Here is a 19,668-nt window from a genome sequence, read left to right on the forward strand (position 1 = left end):
ATATTTAAAATACTTATAAAAACATATAAGTATATAAAAATATTATATTCTTTGCAGACAAACATGGAGAACTCTAATACAGTCAGCAAAAACAAGACCAGGAGCTGACTGTGGCTCAGATCATAAACTCGTTACTGCCAAATTCAGACTGAAACTGAAGAAAGCAGGGAAAACCACTAGATCCTTCAGGTATGACCTAAATCAAATCCCTTATGATTACAGAGTGGAAGTGAGAAATACATTCAAGGGATTAGATCTAACGGAGTGCCTGAAGAACTATGGATGGAGGTTCCTGACATAGTACAAAAGGCAGTGATCAAGACCATCTCCAAGAAAAAGAAATGCAAAAAGGCAAAATGGTTGTCTTAGGAGGCCTTACAAATAGCTGAGAAGAGAAGTGAAAGAAAAAGGAGAAAAGGAAAGATAAACCCATTTGAATGCAGAGTTCCAAAGTATAGCACAGAAAGATAAGAAAGCCTTCCTCAGTGATCAGTGCAAAGAGACAGAGGAAAACAATAGAATGGGAAAGACTAGACATCTCCTCAAGAAAATGAGTGATACTAAGGGAACATTTCATGCAAAGATGGGCTCGATAAAGGACAGAAATGGTATGGACCTAAAAGAAGCAGAGATATTAAGAAGAGGTGGCAAATACACAGAACTATACAAAAAAGATCTTCACGACCCAGATAATCACGATGGTGTAATCACTCACCTAGAGCCAGACATCCTGGAACGTGAAGTCAAGTGGGCCTTAGGAAGCATCACTATGAACAAAGCTAGTAGAGGTGATGGAATTCCAATTGAGCTATTTAAAATCCTAAAAGATGATGCTGTGAAAGTGCTGCACTCAACATGCCAGCAAATTTTGAAGACTCAGCAGTGGCCACAGGACTGGAAAGGGTCAATTTTCATTCTAATCCACAAGAAAGGCAATACCAAAGAATGTTCAAACTACTGCACAACTGCTCTCATCTCACATGCTAGCAAAGTAATGCTCAAAATTCTCCAAGCCAGGCTTCAACAGTACATGAACTGTGAACTTCCAGATGTTCAAGCTGGATTTAGAAAAGGCAGAGGAACCCAAGATCAAATTGCCAATATTCAAATTGCCAATAACTCAAGATCATTGAAAAAGCATGTGAGTTCAAGAAAAATATCTACTTCTGCTTTATTGACTAGGCCAAAGCCTTTGACTGTGTAGATCTCAACAAACTATGGAAAATTCTTAATGAGATGGGAATACCAGACCACCTGACCTGTCTCCTGAGAAATCTATTTTCAGGCCAAGAAGCAACAATTAGAACTGGACATGGAACAAAAGACTGGTTCCAAATAGGAAAAGGAATACATAAAGGCTGTATATTGTCACCCTGCTTATTTAACTTATATGCAGAGTACATCATGCGAAATGCCAGGCTGGATGAAGCACAAGCTGGAATCAAGATTGCCAGGAGAAGTATCAATAACCTAAGACATGCAGATGACACCACGCTTATGGCAGGAAGCGAAGAAGAACTAAAGAGCCTCTTGATGAGAATCAAAGAGGACAGTGGAAAAAGTGGCTTCAAATTCAATATTCAGAAAACAAAGACCATGGCATCCAGTCCCATCACTTCATGGCAAATAGATGGGGAAATAATGGAAACATTGACAGACTTTATTTTGGGGGGCTCCAAAATCATAGCAGATGGTGACTGCAGCCATGAAATTAAAAAATGTTTGTTCCTTGGAAGAAAAGCCATGACCAACCTAGACAGCATATTAAAAAGCAGAGACATTACTTTGCCAACAAAAGTCCATCTAGTCAAAGCTATGGTTTTTCCAGCAGTCATGTATGGATTTAAGAGTTGGGCTATAAAGAAAGCTGAGTGCCCAAGAATTGATGCTTTTGAACTGGGGTTTTGGAGAAGACTCTTCAGAGTCCCTTGGACTGCAAGGAGATCCAACGAGTCAATCCTAATGGAAATCATTCCTGAATATTCATTGGAAGGATTGATGCTGAAGCTGAAACTCCAATACTTTGGCCACTTGACGCGAAGAACTGACATTTGAAAAGATCCTGATGCTGGGCAAGATTGAAGACAGGAGGAGAAGGGTATGACAGAGGATGAGATGGTTGGATGGGATCACTGATCGATGGACATGACTTTGAGTAAGCTCTGGGAGTTGGTGATGGACAGGGAAGCCTGGCGTGCTGCAGTCCATGGGGTCACAAAGAGTCAGACACAACTCAGCAGCAACTGAACTGAACTGAAATATAGAAAACAAATACTAACAGACCTAAAGGGAGAAATGGATCGGAATACAATAATAGAGACTTTAACACCTCACTGACATCAGTAGACAAATCTTCCAGACAGAAAATCAATAAGGCAACAGAGATACTAAATGACGTATTAGAACAGTTAGACTTAATTGATATTTTCAGGACATTCAGTTCAGTTGCTCTTTGTGACCCCATGGACTGCAGCACACCAGGCTTCCCTGTCCATCACCAACTCCTGGAGCTTACTCAATCACATGTTCATCAAGTCGGTGATGCCATCCAACCATCTTATCCTCTGTCACCCCCCCCTCCTCCCACCTTCAATCTTTCCCAGCATCAGGGTCTTTTCAAAGGAGTCAGTTCTTCGCATCAGGTGGCCAAAGTATTGGAGCTTCTGCTTCAGCATCAGTCCTTCCAATTAATATTCAGGTTTGATTTCCTTTAGGATTGACCGGTTTGATCTCCTTGCAGTCCAAGGGACTCTCAAAAGTTCTCCAACACCACAGTTCAAAAGCATCAATCCTTGGCGCTAAGCTTTCTTTATGGTCCAACTCTCACATCCATACATGACTACTGGAAAAACCATGGCTCTGACTAGACGGACCTTTGCTAGCAAAGTAATGTCTCTGCTTTTTAATATGCTGTCTAGGTTGGTCATAACTTTCCTTCCAAGGAGCAAGCATCTCTTTTAATTCATGGCTTCAGTCACCATCTGCAGTGATTTTGGAGCCCCCAAAATAAAGTCTCTCACTGTTTCCACTGTTTTCCCATCTATTTGCCATAAAGTGATGGGACTGGATGCCATGATCTTCGTTTTCTGAATATTGAGTTTTAAGCCAACTTTTTCACTCTCTTCTTTCACTTTCTTTCTTTTTTTTTTTCCCTCTTTCACTTTCATCAAGAGGCTCTTTAGTTCTTTGCTTTCTGCCATAAGGTCGTGTCATCTGCATATCTGAGGTTACTGATATTTCTCCTGGCAATCTTGATTCCAGCTTGTGCTTCATCCAGCCTGGGATTTCACACGATGTACTCTGCATATAAGTTAAATAAGCAGGGTGTAAGTTAAATAAGCAGGGTGTAAATCAAATAAGCAGGGTGACAATATACAGCCTTGACATACTCCTTTCCTGATTTGAAATCAGTCACATTACATCCCCAAAATACACATACTACACATTCTTTTCAATTACACATCCTTTTCAATTAAAACATTCTCTAGGTTAGACCCATACTAGGCCACCTCATGCGAAGAGTTGACTCATTGGAAAAGACTCTGATGCTGGGAGGGATTGGGGGCAGGAGGAGAAGGGGACGACAGAGGATGAGATGGCTGGATGGCATCACTGACTCGATGGACGTGAGTCTGAGTGAACTCCAGGAGTTGGTGATGGACAGGGAGGCCTGGCGTGCTGCAATTCATGGGGTTGCAAAGAGTCAGGACACAACTGAGCAACTGAACTGAACTGAAGGATACAAAATAAGCCTCCACAAATTTTAGAGGACAGAAATTATTTTAAGCATCTCTTCTGCCCACAATGGCATGAAGTCAGAAATCAACCACCGAGAAACAAGAAGAAAAGTGATTATTCAGAGACTAAACAACATGCTACTTAAGAAAAAAAAAAATGGATCAACGAGATCAAAGAGGAAATTTTAAAAATACCTTGAGACAAATGACATGAAAACGTAACTATGTACAAAATCTATGGGATGCAGGAAAAGCAGTCCTTTGAGGGAAGTTTACAGTGATACAGGCCTTCCTCACAAAACAAGAAAAACTCTCAAACAAGTAACCTAACCTAGTACCTAAAGAATTAGAAACAGAAGAACAAACAAAAACTAAAGTCAGAAGGAAGAGTGATTTAATAAAGATCAAAGAGGAAATAAATTAAAATAGATATTAAGAAACAGAAAAAAAAATCAATAAAACTGAGACCTGGTTTTTTGAAATGACAAACCAAATGCACAACCTCTGGCCAGGGTCACCAAGAACAAGAGAAAGAGAGGACAGAAATAAAACAAGAAATGAAAGGGGATAAATACCAACCAATACTGCAGAAACACAAAAAACCATAAGAGAATACTATGGACAATTATATGCCAATAAATTAAACAACCCAGAAGAAATGGACAAGTTTTTAGAAACATACAGCCTACCAAAACTGAAGCAAGAAGAAACAGGTAATCTGAACAGACTGATCACTAGAAGTGAAATAGAAACTGTAATTTAAAAACTCCCTGCAACAAAAAGGAGCACATTTGAGCCAATTCTAATGAGGTGGATGAACCTAGAGTCTATTATACAGTGTGAAGTAAGTTTGACAGAGAAAAACAAATATTTTATACTAATGCATATACATGGAATATAGAAAGATGGTACTGATGAAATTATTTGGGGCAGCAATGGAGACACAGACATAGAGAACAGATTTATGGACATGGATATGGGGAGGAAGGAGAGGGTGGGATGTATGGAGACAGTAACATGGAAACTTACATTACCATTATGTAAAATAGACAGTCAATAGGAATTTGCTGTATGACTCAGGGAACTCAAACTGGGGCTATGTAACTACCTAGAGGAATGGGATTGGGAGGAAGGTGGGAGGGAGGTTCAAATGGGAGGAGATATATGTATACCTATAGCTGATTCATGTTAATGTTGGGCAGAAACCAACACAATTCTATAAAGCAATTATCCTTCAATTAAAAACTAAATTAAAAAATTTTTAAAGTATAGGGACCAAAATATTACTAAAAAAAAGAAAAAGAAAGTTCCCTACAAATGTTCAGAACTAGATGGCTTAAATGGAAAATTCTACCAAACATACAAAGAAAACCTTGAACCAATCCTTCTCAAACTTTTCTGTAAGACTGAGAAGGAACACTCCCAAAGTGATTCTATGACATCACCATCACCCTGATACCAGACAAAGACATTACCAAGAAAGAAAATTACAGGCCAGTACCTCTGGTGAATATAGATGCAAAAATTCTCAAGGAAGTATTAGCAAATCAAACCCAACACATAAAAAGTCATACACCATGATTAAGCTGGTTTCATCACAGGGTCAAAAGAATGGTTCAACACATACACCATACAGACAAAAACTACATATCATCTCAACAGATGCAGAAAAAGCATTCAATACAATTCAACACCCATTCATGATAAAAATTCTTACCAAAGTGGATATGGAGGGAACATATCCAAGCATAATAAAAGCTATTTGTGACAAACCCACAGTGAACATAGTACTCAAAAGCAAAAAGTTGAAAGCCTTCCTACTAAAATCTGAAACAAGTATGCCCACTCTCACCATTTCCATTCAACATAGTATTGGAAGTCCTAGCCACAGCAATGAGATAAGAAAAATAAAAGATGTCCAAACTGGAAAGGAAGAGGTAATACCGTCATTATATGCAGATGGCATGATAATATATATAGAAAACCCGAAAAACTCCACACAAAAACTACTAGAACTGATAAAATCAGCAAGGTAGCAGGATACAAGATTACCATACAGAAATCTGTTGCATTTTTTAACACGTACAATGAAATATCAGAAAGGGAAAATTAATGAAAATTCTTTTTAAAATCACATTAAAAACTCCTAAAAGAGAAGAAAGGCAAAACATTCTCTGAAATAAATCTTACCCAATGTTCTCCTAGGTTACTCTCCCAAGGCAACAGAAATAAAAACAAAAACTAGTAAAAGGGACCTAATTAAAACTTACAGGCTTTTGCACACCAAAGGAAACCATAAAAAAAAAAAAAATTAAAAGACACACTACAGACTGAGAGATAGGACCAACAAAGGATTAATTTCAAAAATGTACAAAGAGCTCATACAAACAGCTCAATAACAAAAGAAACAAACATCCCAATTACAAAATGGGCTGAACACCTAAACAAACATTTCTGCAAAGAAGACATACAGATAGCCAACAGGCACATGAAAAGATGCTCAACACCGCTAACTATCAGAGAAATGCAAATCAAAACTACAATGAGGCATAACCTCATATCAGTCAGAATGGCTATCACTAAAAGGTCCTGAAAATAAACCACTATGTTGGCTGTGGGTTTGTCATAAAATAATAAATCCTGAAGAGAGTGTGGAGAAAAAGGAACCCTCCTACACTGTTGGTGGGAATGTAAACTGGTGCAGCCACTATGGAAAACCTCCATATGTTACAGAGGTTCCTTAAAAAACTAGGTTACTATATGATCTGGCAATCTCACTCCTGGGCATATACCTGGAGAAAACTCTAATTTGAAAAGATACATACACCCCCATGTACCCCAATGTTAACAGCAGCACTATTTACAATAACCAAGATATGGAAGAAATCTAAGTGCCCATCAACAGAGGAAAGGACAAAGAATATGTACACACACACACACAATGGAATACTGCTCAGTCATTAAAAAAAAGACAAATAATGCCATTTGAAGCAACATAGGTAGACCCAGAGAATAACATACTAAGTGAAGCAAGTCAGAAAAATGAAGACAAATATATCACTTACATCTGAAATCTAAAAAACACAAACAGCAAAGTTCTGATTCACCAAAACTGACTCAAGAAAACAAAAACAAAAACTGTCCTACAGAAAGTGAACCAGTACTCAAATCTCTGCATCAAACCTATTTAAATATAGTTTCACAGGTGAGTTCTATCAAACTCTCAAAGAACAAATCATTCCAACATTATACAATTCTACCAGAAAGTAGAAAGAGGAATTATTCCCCAATTCATTCCACAAGGCCATAGTAATTATGATATGACACGACAGAAGAAAATTAAACCTCTTTTACTCATGAGTAGATATAAAATGGAGAAGGAAATGGCAACCCACTCCAGTGTTCTTGCCTGGAGAATCCCATGGACAGAGAAGCCTGGTAGGCTGCAATCCACGGGGTCACACAGAGTCGGACACGACTGAAGCGACTTGGCAGCAGCAGGCAGATATAAAATCTCAAAAATACATATTAGCAAATCAATCCCAATAGTAAACTGAACAGGTACAACAGTATGACCAAATTGAGTTTATTCCAGTATGCAAGGGTGTTAATCATCAGAACATCTAAAAAGGTAATTAATTAACAACATTAACAGATTAAAAAAGTATATCTCCACAGATTAAAGTACATAATACAATTCAACACCATTCATAACCTAAAACATATATTTAGCAAACAAGGGAAAATAAGAGATGTCCATGGTAGCTTTGCTCATAACAACAAAAAAGGAAGCAACTCAAATGTGCATTAAAAAAAGAATTCAAATATGCGGTACAGTCACACAACAGAGTTTTACATATATTGTGTTCTATACTGTATTACAGAGTATTAAATATATGGTATATCCACACAACAGAGTATAATTAGAAATTAACTACAATAATTGGCAATACAGATGAACCTGGTAGTCTGGTATTTTGTGTGGCAAAAACCACCACAATACTGTAATTAGATTCCAATTAAAATAAATAATAATAACAATAAAAAGAATCTGCCTTCCAATGGAGGGGACAGGTTCGATCCTTGGTTGGGGAACTAAGATCCCACATGCCACAGGGCAACAAAGCTACTGAGCCTACACGCCTCAACTAGAGAGAAGCTCGCACGCTACAACAGAGCAGACTCAGACAAATAAGTAAATTTTTTTTTTTTAAAAAGAAAGAAATCTAAAATATCAGAGTCAACAGACTTTAACAAAACAGAGTTTAACAAAAGTGGTTAAACCTGAAAGTCAAGATTTCAGATTATTTTCTTTCTTTTCACCACTATATTTAAATTTTTTCTTTTTTTTTTGTTTTTTTGCAATAAGAATATTTAGATAGTAACTTAGGATAGCATTCATTGCCCTGGTATGTATTTCTGTAATAAGAAAATCTATTTTCATGAAAAAGAAATCAATTAAAAAAGAGGGAGGGGGGATGATTTGGGAGAATGGCATTGAAACATGTATAATATAAGAAACGAATTGCCAGTCCAGGTTCGATGCAGGATACAGGATGCTTGGGGCTGGTGCACTGGGATGACCCAGATGGATGGTATCGGGAGGGAGGTGGGAGGGGGGTTCAGGATAGGGAACACGTGTACACCCATGGCGGATTCATGTTGATGTATGGCAAAACCAATACAATATTGTAAAGTAATTAGCCTCTAATTAAAATAAATTTAAATTAAAAAATAAAAGAAATATACTAAAAAAAAAAAGAGAGATACCAAAGTACTTGTTATTCAGAAGGTAAACAAGCAAGCTATATTTTTCATTATTGATTTTACTTCATTAGTCTGAACATTCAAGATCTAATGCTAAGAAAAGTCCACATTTTTAGCTGGTGGCCATTTCAATCTAGCTTATTGATGACTTCACTACAATGTTACACCTTAATGTACTATAGATTCAAACTTTCATTCCTTTATAAAAGTTATCTTTGACACCTCACAGAACAAGGTTTCTTTTGATTACACAATGATCTATGCATATAGATATGTTAAGTATAGAATACTTTCACCCAATTTTCTTCTTTGAATACTTCAAGGATCTACACATGGTTATTAGCCTTTTGCTGGGGTTTCAGCAGGCAGCAATTTAATAAACTTTTGAGAATCAGGATACTCTACATTAAACTGCTGCATTTAAAAGTTTACAAAAGATAAGTGTATCTTGACAATAACAAAAGCATTTCATCTAAACTTGACTTCCTTCTATCAAGAGGATTACTCTGAACTTAAGGTGAACATGGGAATTAAATCTGCTTTAACCTGATGAACTCTCTCAACACCCCCTGCCTTTTACATTTCATAAACTACCTCTCCACAGGTTTTTTCACATTAGGACAGGCTTCAGTGAGCCAGTAGCTCCCTTAACTATAAAAATGTTTACTTCATTCACAAATTTTTGATGAGAGAAATGAAACTACCTGGTGTCACCAGGCCCTCTTTCTTACATTAGTTGTTGTTTTAATCGCAAAGTCTGTCCGACTCTTTGGGCTGTATATCCCACCAGGCTCCTCTGTCCATGGGATTCCCCTGGCAAGAATACTGGAGTGGGTTGCCATTTCCTTCTCCAGAGGATTTTCCTGACTGGGGATCAAACACACATCTCCTGCACTGGCAGGTGGATTCTGTACCACTGAGCCACCAAGAAAGCCCCGCTCTTGCATGAGAGTAAGACTTAAAAGAAGTAGTTACTCAAGGTCACAGAGACTCATAGAAAATTCATAGTAACTTAAATTCATAGAAAGTAAACAATGGTTGCCAAGAGCTGAGGAGAGGAGTGATTGTTGAGTTACTGCTTACTGGGTATGAAATTTCAGTTTGGGAAGGTGAAAAAGTTTCAGAGGTAGACGGTGGTCATGGCTGCACAGCAACATGAAGGTACTTAATATCACTGAACATTACATTTAAAAATGGTTAATACAGTAAATTTTGTTGCTACATGTATTTCTTAATTGAGAAAATACTAGAAGTAGCATATCAGCCTGCTGTGAACTTTAACAAAATCGAAGACTACTGTCATGAGTTTAATTTTATAGCCCAGGTCCTACCACTTCCAGCTATCTTCTCAACTTTATAAAAAATGTAGGCGAACAAAATGGAGACAAGTGACAGGGGAAAAACAACAGCTCCCTTATCTTGATTTGTTTCTCCTATTTGCCGAAGACCTCCCTAAGTTAGTTTTCAGATCCCAAAGAGGCTCATATTATCTTTTAATTAAGTATTTTACTTTTTAATTTATTTAATTGGAGGCTAAGTACAATATTGTGGTGGTTTTTGCCATACACTGACATCAATCAGCCACGGGTGTACAAGTGTCCCCCTGTTCCAAACCCTCCTCCCACCTACCTCACCATCCCATCCCTCTGGGTTGTCCCAGTGCACCAGCTTTGAGTGCCCTGTTTCATGCATTGAACTTGGAATGGTCATCTATTTCACATATGGTAATATACATGTTTCAATGCTATTCTCTAAAATCATCCCACCCTCACCTTCTCCCACAGAGTCCAAAAGCCTGTACTTTATATCTGTCTCTTTTGCTGTCTTGCATATAGGGTCACTGTTACCATCTTTCTAAATTCCACCATATATATGCGTTAATATGCTGTATTGGTGTTTTTCCTCTGACTTACTTCACTCTGTATAGGCTCCAGTTTCATCCACCTCATTAAAACTGACTCAAATATGTTATTTTTATAGCTGAGTAATATTCCATTGTGTATACGTATCACAACTTTCTTATCCATTCATCTGCGGAGGGACATCTAGGTTGCCTCCATGTCCTAGCTACCATAAACAGTGTTGCAATGAACATTGGGGTATAAGTGTTTCTTTCAATTCTGGTTTCCTCAGTGTGTATGCCCAGCAGTGGGACTGCTGGGTCATATGGCAGTTCTATTTCCAGTTTTTTAAGGAATCTCCACACTGTTCTCCATAGTGGCTGTACTAGTTTGCATTCCACCAACAGTGTAAGAGGGTTCCCTTTTCTCCACACCTTCTCCAGCATTTATTGTTCGTAGACTTTTTGATAGCAGCCATTCTGACCAGCCTGAGATGGTACCTCATTGTGGTTTTGATTTGCATTTCTCTGATAAGTGATGCTGAGCATCTTTTCATGTCTTTGTTAGCCATCTGTATGTCTTCTTTGGAGAAATGTCTGTTTGTTTAGTTCTTTGGCCCATTTTTTGATTGGGTCGTTTATTTTTCTGGTATTGAGCTGCTTGTATATTTTTGAGATTATCAGTTGCTGTTTGCTATTATTTTCTCCCATTCTGAAGGCTGTCTTTTCAACTTGCTTATAGTTCCCTTCGTTGTACAAAAGCTTTTAAGTTTAATTAGGTCCCATTTGTTTATTTTTGGTTTTATTTCCATTACTCTGGGAGGCGGGTCATAGAGGATCATGTTGTGATTTATGTCAGAGAGTGTTCTGCCTATGTTTTCCTCTAGGAGTTTTATAGTTTCTGGCTTTACATTTAGATCTTTAATTTATTTTGAGTTTATTTTTGTTTATGGTGTTAGAAGGTGTTCTAGTTTCATTCTTTTATAGGTGGTTGGCCAGTTTTCTCAGCACCACCTGTTGAAGAGATTGTCTTTTCTCCATTGTATATTTTTGTCTCCTTTGTAAAAGATAAGGTGTCCACAGGTGCATGGATTTATCTTTGGGCTTTCTATTTTGTTCCATTGATCTGTATTTCTGTTTTTATGCCAGTACCATACTGTCTTGATGACTGTAGCTTTATAGTATAGTCTAAAGTCAGGCAGGTTGATTCCTCCAGTTCCATTTTTATTTCTCAAGATTGCTTTGGCTATTTGAGGTTTTTTGTGTTTCCATACAAATTGTGAAATTAATTGTTTTAGTTCTGTGAAAAATGTTATTGGGAGCTTGATAGGGATTGTATTGAATCTACAGATAGCTTTGGGTAGTATACTCATTTTCACTATGTTGATTCTTCCAATCCATGAACATGGTATATGTCTCCATCTATTTCTGTCATCTTTGATTTCTTTCATCAGTGTTTTACAGTTTTCTAAATATAGGTCTTTTGTTTCCTGAGGTAAATTTATTCCTAAGTATTTTATTCTTTTTGACATAATGGTGAATGGCATTGTTTCCTTAATTTCTGTATCTATTTTCTCATTGTTAGTGTATAGAAATGCAAGGGATTTATGCATATTAATTTGATATGAGTTTGGTTTAAATAGTTGCTAACCTGACAAGTCACCATCACTGTAACCTGCTTCAACACCTGAGTCTACTCTCCTACTGCCTTATATCAGGAATCCTGACGATTCCCATAGCAGCCTGAAAGCCAAACATGCAACTTCCAAGCTGGGCAAAGGTTTTACAGCAAACCCACTAAATCAAAGGATACACTCTGTAATGCTACACTCTTTCTTCTCTCCCTGCCTTTAATTGTAAGAGGCTCCCAACCCAAAATATTCAAGCCAGAATGTCTCACTGCTGCTGCTGCTAAGTCGCTTCAGTCATGTCAGACTCTGTGCAACCCCATAGACGGCAGCCCACCAGACTCCCCCATCCCTGGGATTCTCCAGGCAAGAACATTGGAGTGGGTTGCCATTTCCTTCTCCAATGCATGAAGTGAAAAGTGAAAGTGAAGTCGCTCAGTCATGTCCGACTCTTAGCGACCCCATAGACGGCAGCCTACCAGGCTCCTCTGCCCATGGGATTTTCCAGGCAGGAGTACTGGAGTGGGTTGCCATTGCCTTCTCTGGAATGTCTCACTAGAAAATTTTAAAAACATCCTTGACAAGGTATCTACTAGTCTGCTTCTCATCCAGTGGATGAAGCCCTTAACCTAAAAACAGTTCTGCATTTTTGCCTTAACACATACCTGACGATGAAGCCGGAGTCCTGTTAAAAGTGTCTCCATTTGCTCCAGAAGAATACCTATCCTGTAAGAAAAAAGAAAAGATTAGTTTTCTACTTTGAATAATAAAAATGAGTAATCTATCTCATAAATACTAGAAAGTTTTAACAACTGGGTTTTGTCCAGAACAATTCAATTAAAAAATGTAAGATTTCCTGGGTCACTGCATGTTCCTTTGTTAACTACTCTAAAACACCTTCACTTTAAAATTGTATGTATAGCATACTAATATATCACTTAAAACAATGGTCAGCAAACTACAGCCACAAGCCAGATCTGGTGGGCCACCAGTTTTTATAAATAAAGTTTTATTGGAAAAAAGCCATCCTCAATTCATCTAGGTATGTAACAGGCTGCTTCCTCTCAAACAAGTTTCTGATACTAAATGCAAAACTTTTGAACAGAGCTCTGAAATTCTTCAAAATCAAATTCAATAATTTAAGCACAAAAAGTGACCTAAAGTTTACAGATAACACTTCAATTAACTGACTAAATTAGAAAAATCACAATTTTTTTGTCAAATAAGTTTCTTTAAATAAACCTAAAGCTGGAGGGAGTGCACCAAGGTAGGTATTACATCTTCAGGTAATACTTTTGCTCCAAAATTTCTTTAACAAAGAAAACTGACTTTAAAAACTACCTTTATAAAGCTCAAAAGACATTCAATTATTTTTCTAACTTACTAAAAATATACAATAAAATCCTTGAAATGGCTTGGGATTTTGATAACTGCTACAGTAAAAAGTTCCAATTTATGATTACCATAGACGATAAGACAAACAAGAAAAGTAATCCAACTTTCCTGATTTAAAGTGAAACACTGAAGACTTTCTCTTTTCTAGTATCCAAAATACTACTGGATGAATATAGCCCCCAAAGGGGCTAGTTTTATAAGTGTTATAACATTCAGCTTCATATAACTGATAAAAAGTAATGAAACACCCTGGTACTAAACAACTGAAAAATTATTATTACCAATCTTCAGAAGATGGAATTTAACATCCCACATACATTCTAAGGCAAGTTTTGAAAAAAAAAAAAAAAATTTTTTTTTCAATAGAATTCATCTTTCATCATAAAAATCCTTAACATTTTTCATTACCTTAAAAATAAGGTAATTTTTATAAGAAATAAATAAGAAATAAGCATTTCTCTGCTCCATTGTAGGCAAAAAATTTTGTCTACATTTGCTGCCTCTATTTTCTCACATTCCATATTTCCTTCAAGCTACTCTTGCTAGCCTCCATCCTCACCTCTGCACTCAAAAAGCTTATAGTAAGCATATTATATAATAAAATTACTACTTTTAAGCTTCATCCTGCCAGAGCTCTCAGCAGCATTTGAAATAACAGACTATCTACTTCCCTCTCTGGCTTAGGGAACACATACTTCCCAGGTTTTCCTCTTGCCCCATAGCCACTCCCTCCACAGTCTCCTTTGCCAGCTCCCCAGCTAATGTACCTTTAAAGTCAAAGTGTCCCACAGTTCATGGCAGAGCTCTCTAAGTCTGTTTTATTCCATCCAACTTCAACCATTTTCACAGATTTAAATCCTATTAAAATATATAAATCCCAAGTTTGTACCTACAGCTCTGATCCCTCTCCTAAGCAATAACTACTGACTAGTATCAGCAGCAGTATCCTTACTTAAATCTTTTCTTAGGCATCTGAAATTGAACACTGCAAATACAGAATTCTTGATTTTTTTCCCTGTCATATTGGTTCATCTTCCACATATTTCCCATTTCAGGAAAGAGCACCATCATCTATCTACTTGCTTCAGTAAAAAAAACTTAGCATCACTCTCTCTTGCATTCCCCATATCCAGCCCATCTAGTCCTATCAACTATATGTCCATCTCTATCTCCAGGGTCCTCTACCTCTCTTCCTTTTCTCTTTCCTTCTCAGATTTCATTTTCTACAAATCTTCCTTATCTTACTATAGTTTAGCCATACTAGATATTTGTTGTTGTTCAGTCACTCAGTCATGTCCAACTCTTTGCGACCCCATGGACTGCAGCACTACAGGCATCCCTGTCCTTTACCATCTTCCAGAGGTTGTTCAAAGTCATGTCCATTGAGTCACATGATGCCACCATCTCATCCTCTGTCATCCCCTTCTCCTCCTGCCATCAGTCTTTCCCAGCATCAGGGTATTTTCTAACGAGTCTGCTCTTTAAATCAGATAGCCAAAATATTCAGGACTGATTTCCTTTAGGATTGACAGGTTTGATCTCCTAGCAGTCCAAGGGACTCTCAAGAGTCTTCTCCAACATCACAGTTCAAAAGGATCAATCCTTGGCACTTAGCCTTCTTTACGGTCCAACTTCACATCCATACATGACTATTCAAAAAACCATAGCTTTGTCTAGATGGACCTTTGTTGACAAAGTAATGTCTCTACTTTTTAATATGCTGTCTAGGATGGTCATAGCTTTTCTTCCAAGGAACAAGCATCTTTTAATTTCATGGCTGCAGTCACCATCTGCAGTGATTCTAGAACCCCAAAAAATGGTCTCTCACTGTTTCCATTGTTTCCCCATCTATTTGCCACAGAGTGATGAGGCCAGATACCATGATCTTCGTTTTTTGAATGTTAAATTTTAAGCCAGCCTTTTCACTCTCCTAATTCACTTTCATCAAGAGGCTCTTTAGTTCCTCTTCACTTTTGACCATAGGGCTGATATCATCTGCATATCTGAGGTTACTGATATTTCTCCTGGGAATCTTGATTCCAGCTTGTGCTACATTCAGCCTGGCATTTCATATGATGTACTCTGCATATAAGTTAAATAAGCAGGGTGACAATATACAGCGTTGATGTACTCCTTTCCCAATTTGGAACCAAACCATTGTTTCATGTCCAGTTCTAACTGTTGCTTCTGGCCTTGCATACAGGTTTCTCAGGAGGCAGGTCAGGTGGTCTGCTATTTCCATCTCTTTAAGAATTTTACACAGTTTGAAGTGATCCACACAGTCAAAAGCTTTAGTGTAGTCAATGAAGCAGAAGTAGGTGTTTTTTTGGAATTCTCTTGCTTTTGCTATGATCCAGCGGATGTTGGCAATTTGATCTCTGGTTCCTCTGCCTTTTCTAAATCCAGCTTGAACATCTGGAATTTCTCGGTTCATGTTGAAGCCTGAGCATTACTCTGCTACAGCATGAGATGAGTGCAACTGTGTGGTAGTTTGAACATTCTTTGTCATTGCCTTTCTTTGGGATTGGAATGAAAACTGACCTTTTCCAGTCCTATGGCCACTGGTGAGTTTTCCAAATTTGCTGGCATATTGAGTGCAGCACTTTCACAGCATCATCTTTTAGGATTTGAAATAGCTCTATACTAGCTATAGGAGATTGAATAATGTCCACTCAATGATATCAAGCCCTAATTTCTGAAATATGTGTTATATTATTTGAAAAAAAAAAAGTTCTAGCCAATATAACTAAGAATTTTGAAATGAAGGGATTACCCTGGATTATCCAAGTGGGTCCTAAATGTCATCACAAGTGTCCTTATGAAAGGCCAAGGGTATTAACACAAACACAGAGAAGGCCAAGTGAAGACAACAAAAAGAGATGCAGCCACAAGCCAAGGCTGCCTATAACCACCAGAAGTTGGAAGCAGCATGGATTCTCTCCAAGAGACTACTGAAGGAAAATAGCACTGCTGAGACCATGGTTTCTAACTTCTGGCCTCCAGAACTATAAGAGAAATTTTTCTGTTACTGTAAGCTATCTAGTTTGTGATAATTGGTTACAGCATCTATAGGCAACTAATACATTGTACTTCTTCCTGTTGTCCTGATACCCCTAGTTTGTTCCCTCTTCAGGATCTTTGCACATCATGTGTTACTGGGACTCTTTCAGGTCTCATGAGTCATAGTCTCAAGGAATATTTTCCTCTCCACATGATCTAAATCTACCCATACCAATCTTCTTCCTCTCTCCCTCACACACACAGAGTTTCTTGATTCTTTTATTACTATTATTATTAATTATTATTTAATACTTTTCACTATTAGTATGTGATTTTTAATGTGCTTATTCTGTCTCCTCCAGTAAAATACAACATCCATGCCAGCAAGCCCCTTATCTATCATGTTCACCACTAGCTCCAGCAATTAATAAGGCTCAAAAAAACTTGTTGAATGAGTCTTAGGTCTTAACATTACCTATTTTTAGAACACTTAGCTATAAAACTTTTATAACCTCTTTACTCATCCAAGTGAACCAATTTAGAAATTTTAAAACTTAACATTATTTTAAACATTATAAATTTCAAAATAATTGTGGATGGACTAATTATCTTAAGCAGTTTCCACTTTAATCACAAGAGGATATGCCTTCTGAAATACACCAGAAAAACGGCAAAAAGATCAGACAGAAGACATGAGTGTGTAGACTCATCAGTCATTTAATAAGAAATATTACAACTAGCAAGCAAACCCAGTATCCTGTTACAGTTATCACGCTCATCCATTTCATCTCTCACCCCAACAAGTGTGCATGCAATGTGAAAATGCCTAACCATTCTGGACTACTGTAACTGCTAGATTACCAAATATTTCTCAACCTCACATTTTTTTATTATTCTATCCCCACATGGTACATTCACTTTAAAAACTAGCATTGGGAAGTTCTAAAATCTACCAGAAGAGCAACCTGCTAGTTCAAAATTATATAAGCTTGTGTTAATACTAAAAATCTCCTTAGAAGGATCCTTAGAAGCACTCAGAAAAGGCTGATCACATAATAAGAACCTCCTGCATAGCACAGGGAATTCTATTCAATACTTTTTAAAGACCTATATAAGAATAGAAGATAAAAAAGAATGAATATATGTATATGTATAACTGACCTATTTTGCTGTACAGCAGAAACACAACATTGTAAATCAACTATACTCCCAATTTTTTAAATTAAGAAAAGGCTGATCACAGATATTATTACCAATCCAAGATGATGTCACAGCCAATACAAATTGAACAAAAGGGAAACCCAGTCACTTCTTGAAACAGAAATCCAATTAGACCAACCAATCAAATGGTGCCTTTAAAACAAAACAAGCTGGAAAAAAGACATCAGATTTCTCCTACATAAAAATGTCATGTGTTCATCCTTAGCTTCTAGACAGCTTATTCAACGAAGACAAGCAAACAAAGCCACTGAATGCATCATGTTCCTTCAAGTCAAGTAGGTCAAATTACTAACTGCACATGTAGCACATTAAGTTTGTGGACAAATGCAAAAAATTTACTACAAATTGGCCCCACACAGATATGTACTAGGAATCGTAAGGTAGAAATATTAACATAATTAATATTCAATCAGTATGACCAATATCAAGAAACAAAGGATATTACTGAATAGCACAAAGACTCCCAAAAGGTAAATCTGGAAGCCTGACAGTTGACCATCCTCAATTTCAGACACCCTTTGCAATAACCATGCACAACATGCTACAATGCAGTATACTGTTTGAATGATACTTAGTTAAGACAAAATCTCAGAGAAAGAAAAAGTAAAAATTAGACAAGTCCAAATGGTACTGTGGTACAAATGGAAACATCTGTACCTGTGAGTTAAACTGTGTTACTAGAACAAATCTACCAAGAACCTGGGAAAAAAAGAACCATAAAAAATTATTTGACCAAGTAATTCCATTTTTGAAAAAAATACTCCCAAATTAAATAATAAACTGTAGATATTCATGACAATACTACAGTGCAAAGATAACACTTTAACTTCTACCAACAGAAAATCAATTATGGTAGTTCTAGTCCATTAAATACTATATAACCATAAGAAATTATTTTTAGGAAGTTAGTAATACAGAATAGCTAGTGCTGAAGAGTGAAAAAGCTGAAATCAAAAATTACTATAATGTACAATCATTACAATCCATAAAAAAATGTGTTTGGGAAATATAGTAGAAAATTTATTAAAACCTCAACAGAGCATTTGTGTTAGTGAGCGAGACTGTTAGGTAATGTTTCTCCTCTTTTGGTCTTACAATATTTTTATGATATTGTAACATAAAGAAGACTATAAAAAGATAACATACAAAAAAATGTTATTTCTAAAACAAGTCCCAAAGCAAGAAACATGATAAATTCAGATTAACATCTTAGGTATTTTAATCTAAACTTTATATGCAAACAGACCAAATTCAAGACAGACAATTAAATTTTATGTTTTGGGGTAAATTAAGAATTTCTACTAAGACATCACTTGAAATATAAAGTGTCAGAACTGACTGACATAAATACAAACCGGAAATCCTAAAAGGAAAACAAATTGACTTATGGAGACATTTTCAAGTAGATAAAATTTATGTAAAAGCAATCCATTAAATACACTGTCTTCCAAAGTAGACTCTGTTCACCATCTTAAAGTCAAAACTAAATTCCAAAAACCCACTCCATAACCCCCTCATCTAAATTACTCTTCAAAAGCTATTGAGGAAAAAGATCTGCAGATTTGTACATCTGAAGATCAAACTGATGTTACCATCTGAACCAGCCTAATGTTTTCAACTTGAGACCCCTGCTTGTATAAAACCAATTTTCAGAATTCAAATTGCCATCCAAAAACGAATTTTATTTTTCCATTTTCAACTGTATCTCAGAGACATTCAACCACATTAACACAAGCTTGCTTTCATCCACAATAAGTTCTAAATCACTGAGATAAATTAAGTTGCTAATAATATTATACCCGTTTTATGTTTTAATTATTAAATTACGTCAAACTGTTTTCTTCTATTTGAGGCTTAGCATGCTTCATCATTCCCTATAAGACAGTTAATAACAATCACGTGGAGAAGCACAGCATGCTTCTCACCACAGATGAACTTTCTCACCACAGAGATTTTCAACTTTGATAAAATCTGTAGCATTCAGTTAACTACAAACTTTAAATTTTATTACCTTCTCAAATACAGGAACATAGGAAGATATATGAGGTTTGATTATTTCTGCTTCCCAATCTTCATCTCC

At 36.8% G+C, this 19,668-nt stretch overlaps 1 protein-coding gene across 5 annotated transcripts in view; it reads right to left on the reverse strand.

Moving 5' to 3' along the window:
* The window catches only part of DDX4 (DEAD-box helicase 4), a 68,915-nt gene that overhangs the window by 48,060 nt on the left and 1,187 nt on the right, over positions 1-19,668 (reverse strand). For all 5 annotated transcript variants that reach the window (XM_025270432.2, XM_025270431.2, XM_025270430.2 and 2 more), the window contains 2 exon segments: positions 19,600-19,668; positions 12,638-12,698 (listed from right to left, as the gene is read on the reverse strand). The exon segment at positions 19,600-19,668 is cut by the window's right edge. In XM_025270432.2, the coding sequence (XP_025126217.2) occupies positions 12,638-12,698; positions 19,600-19,668 (130 nt within the window).

Source organism: Bubalus bubalis, chromosome 19 (genome assembly GCF_019923935.1).
Source record: "Bubalus bubalis isolate 160015118507 breed Murrah chromosome 19, NDDB_SH_1, whole genome shotgun sequence".
Taxonomy (NCBI): Eukaryota; Metazoa; Chordata; class Mammalia; order Artiodactyla; family Bovidae; genus Bubalus; species Bubalus bubalis.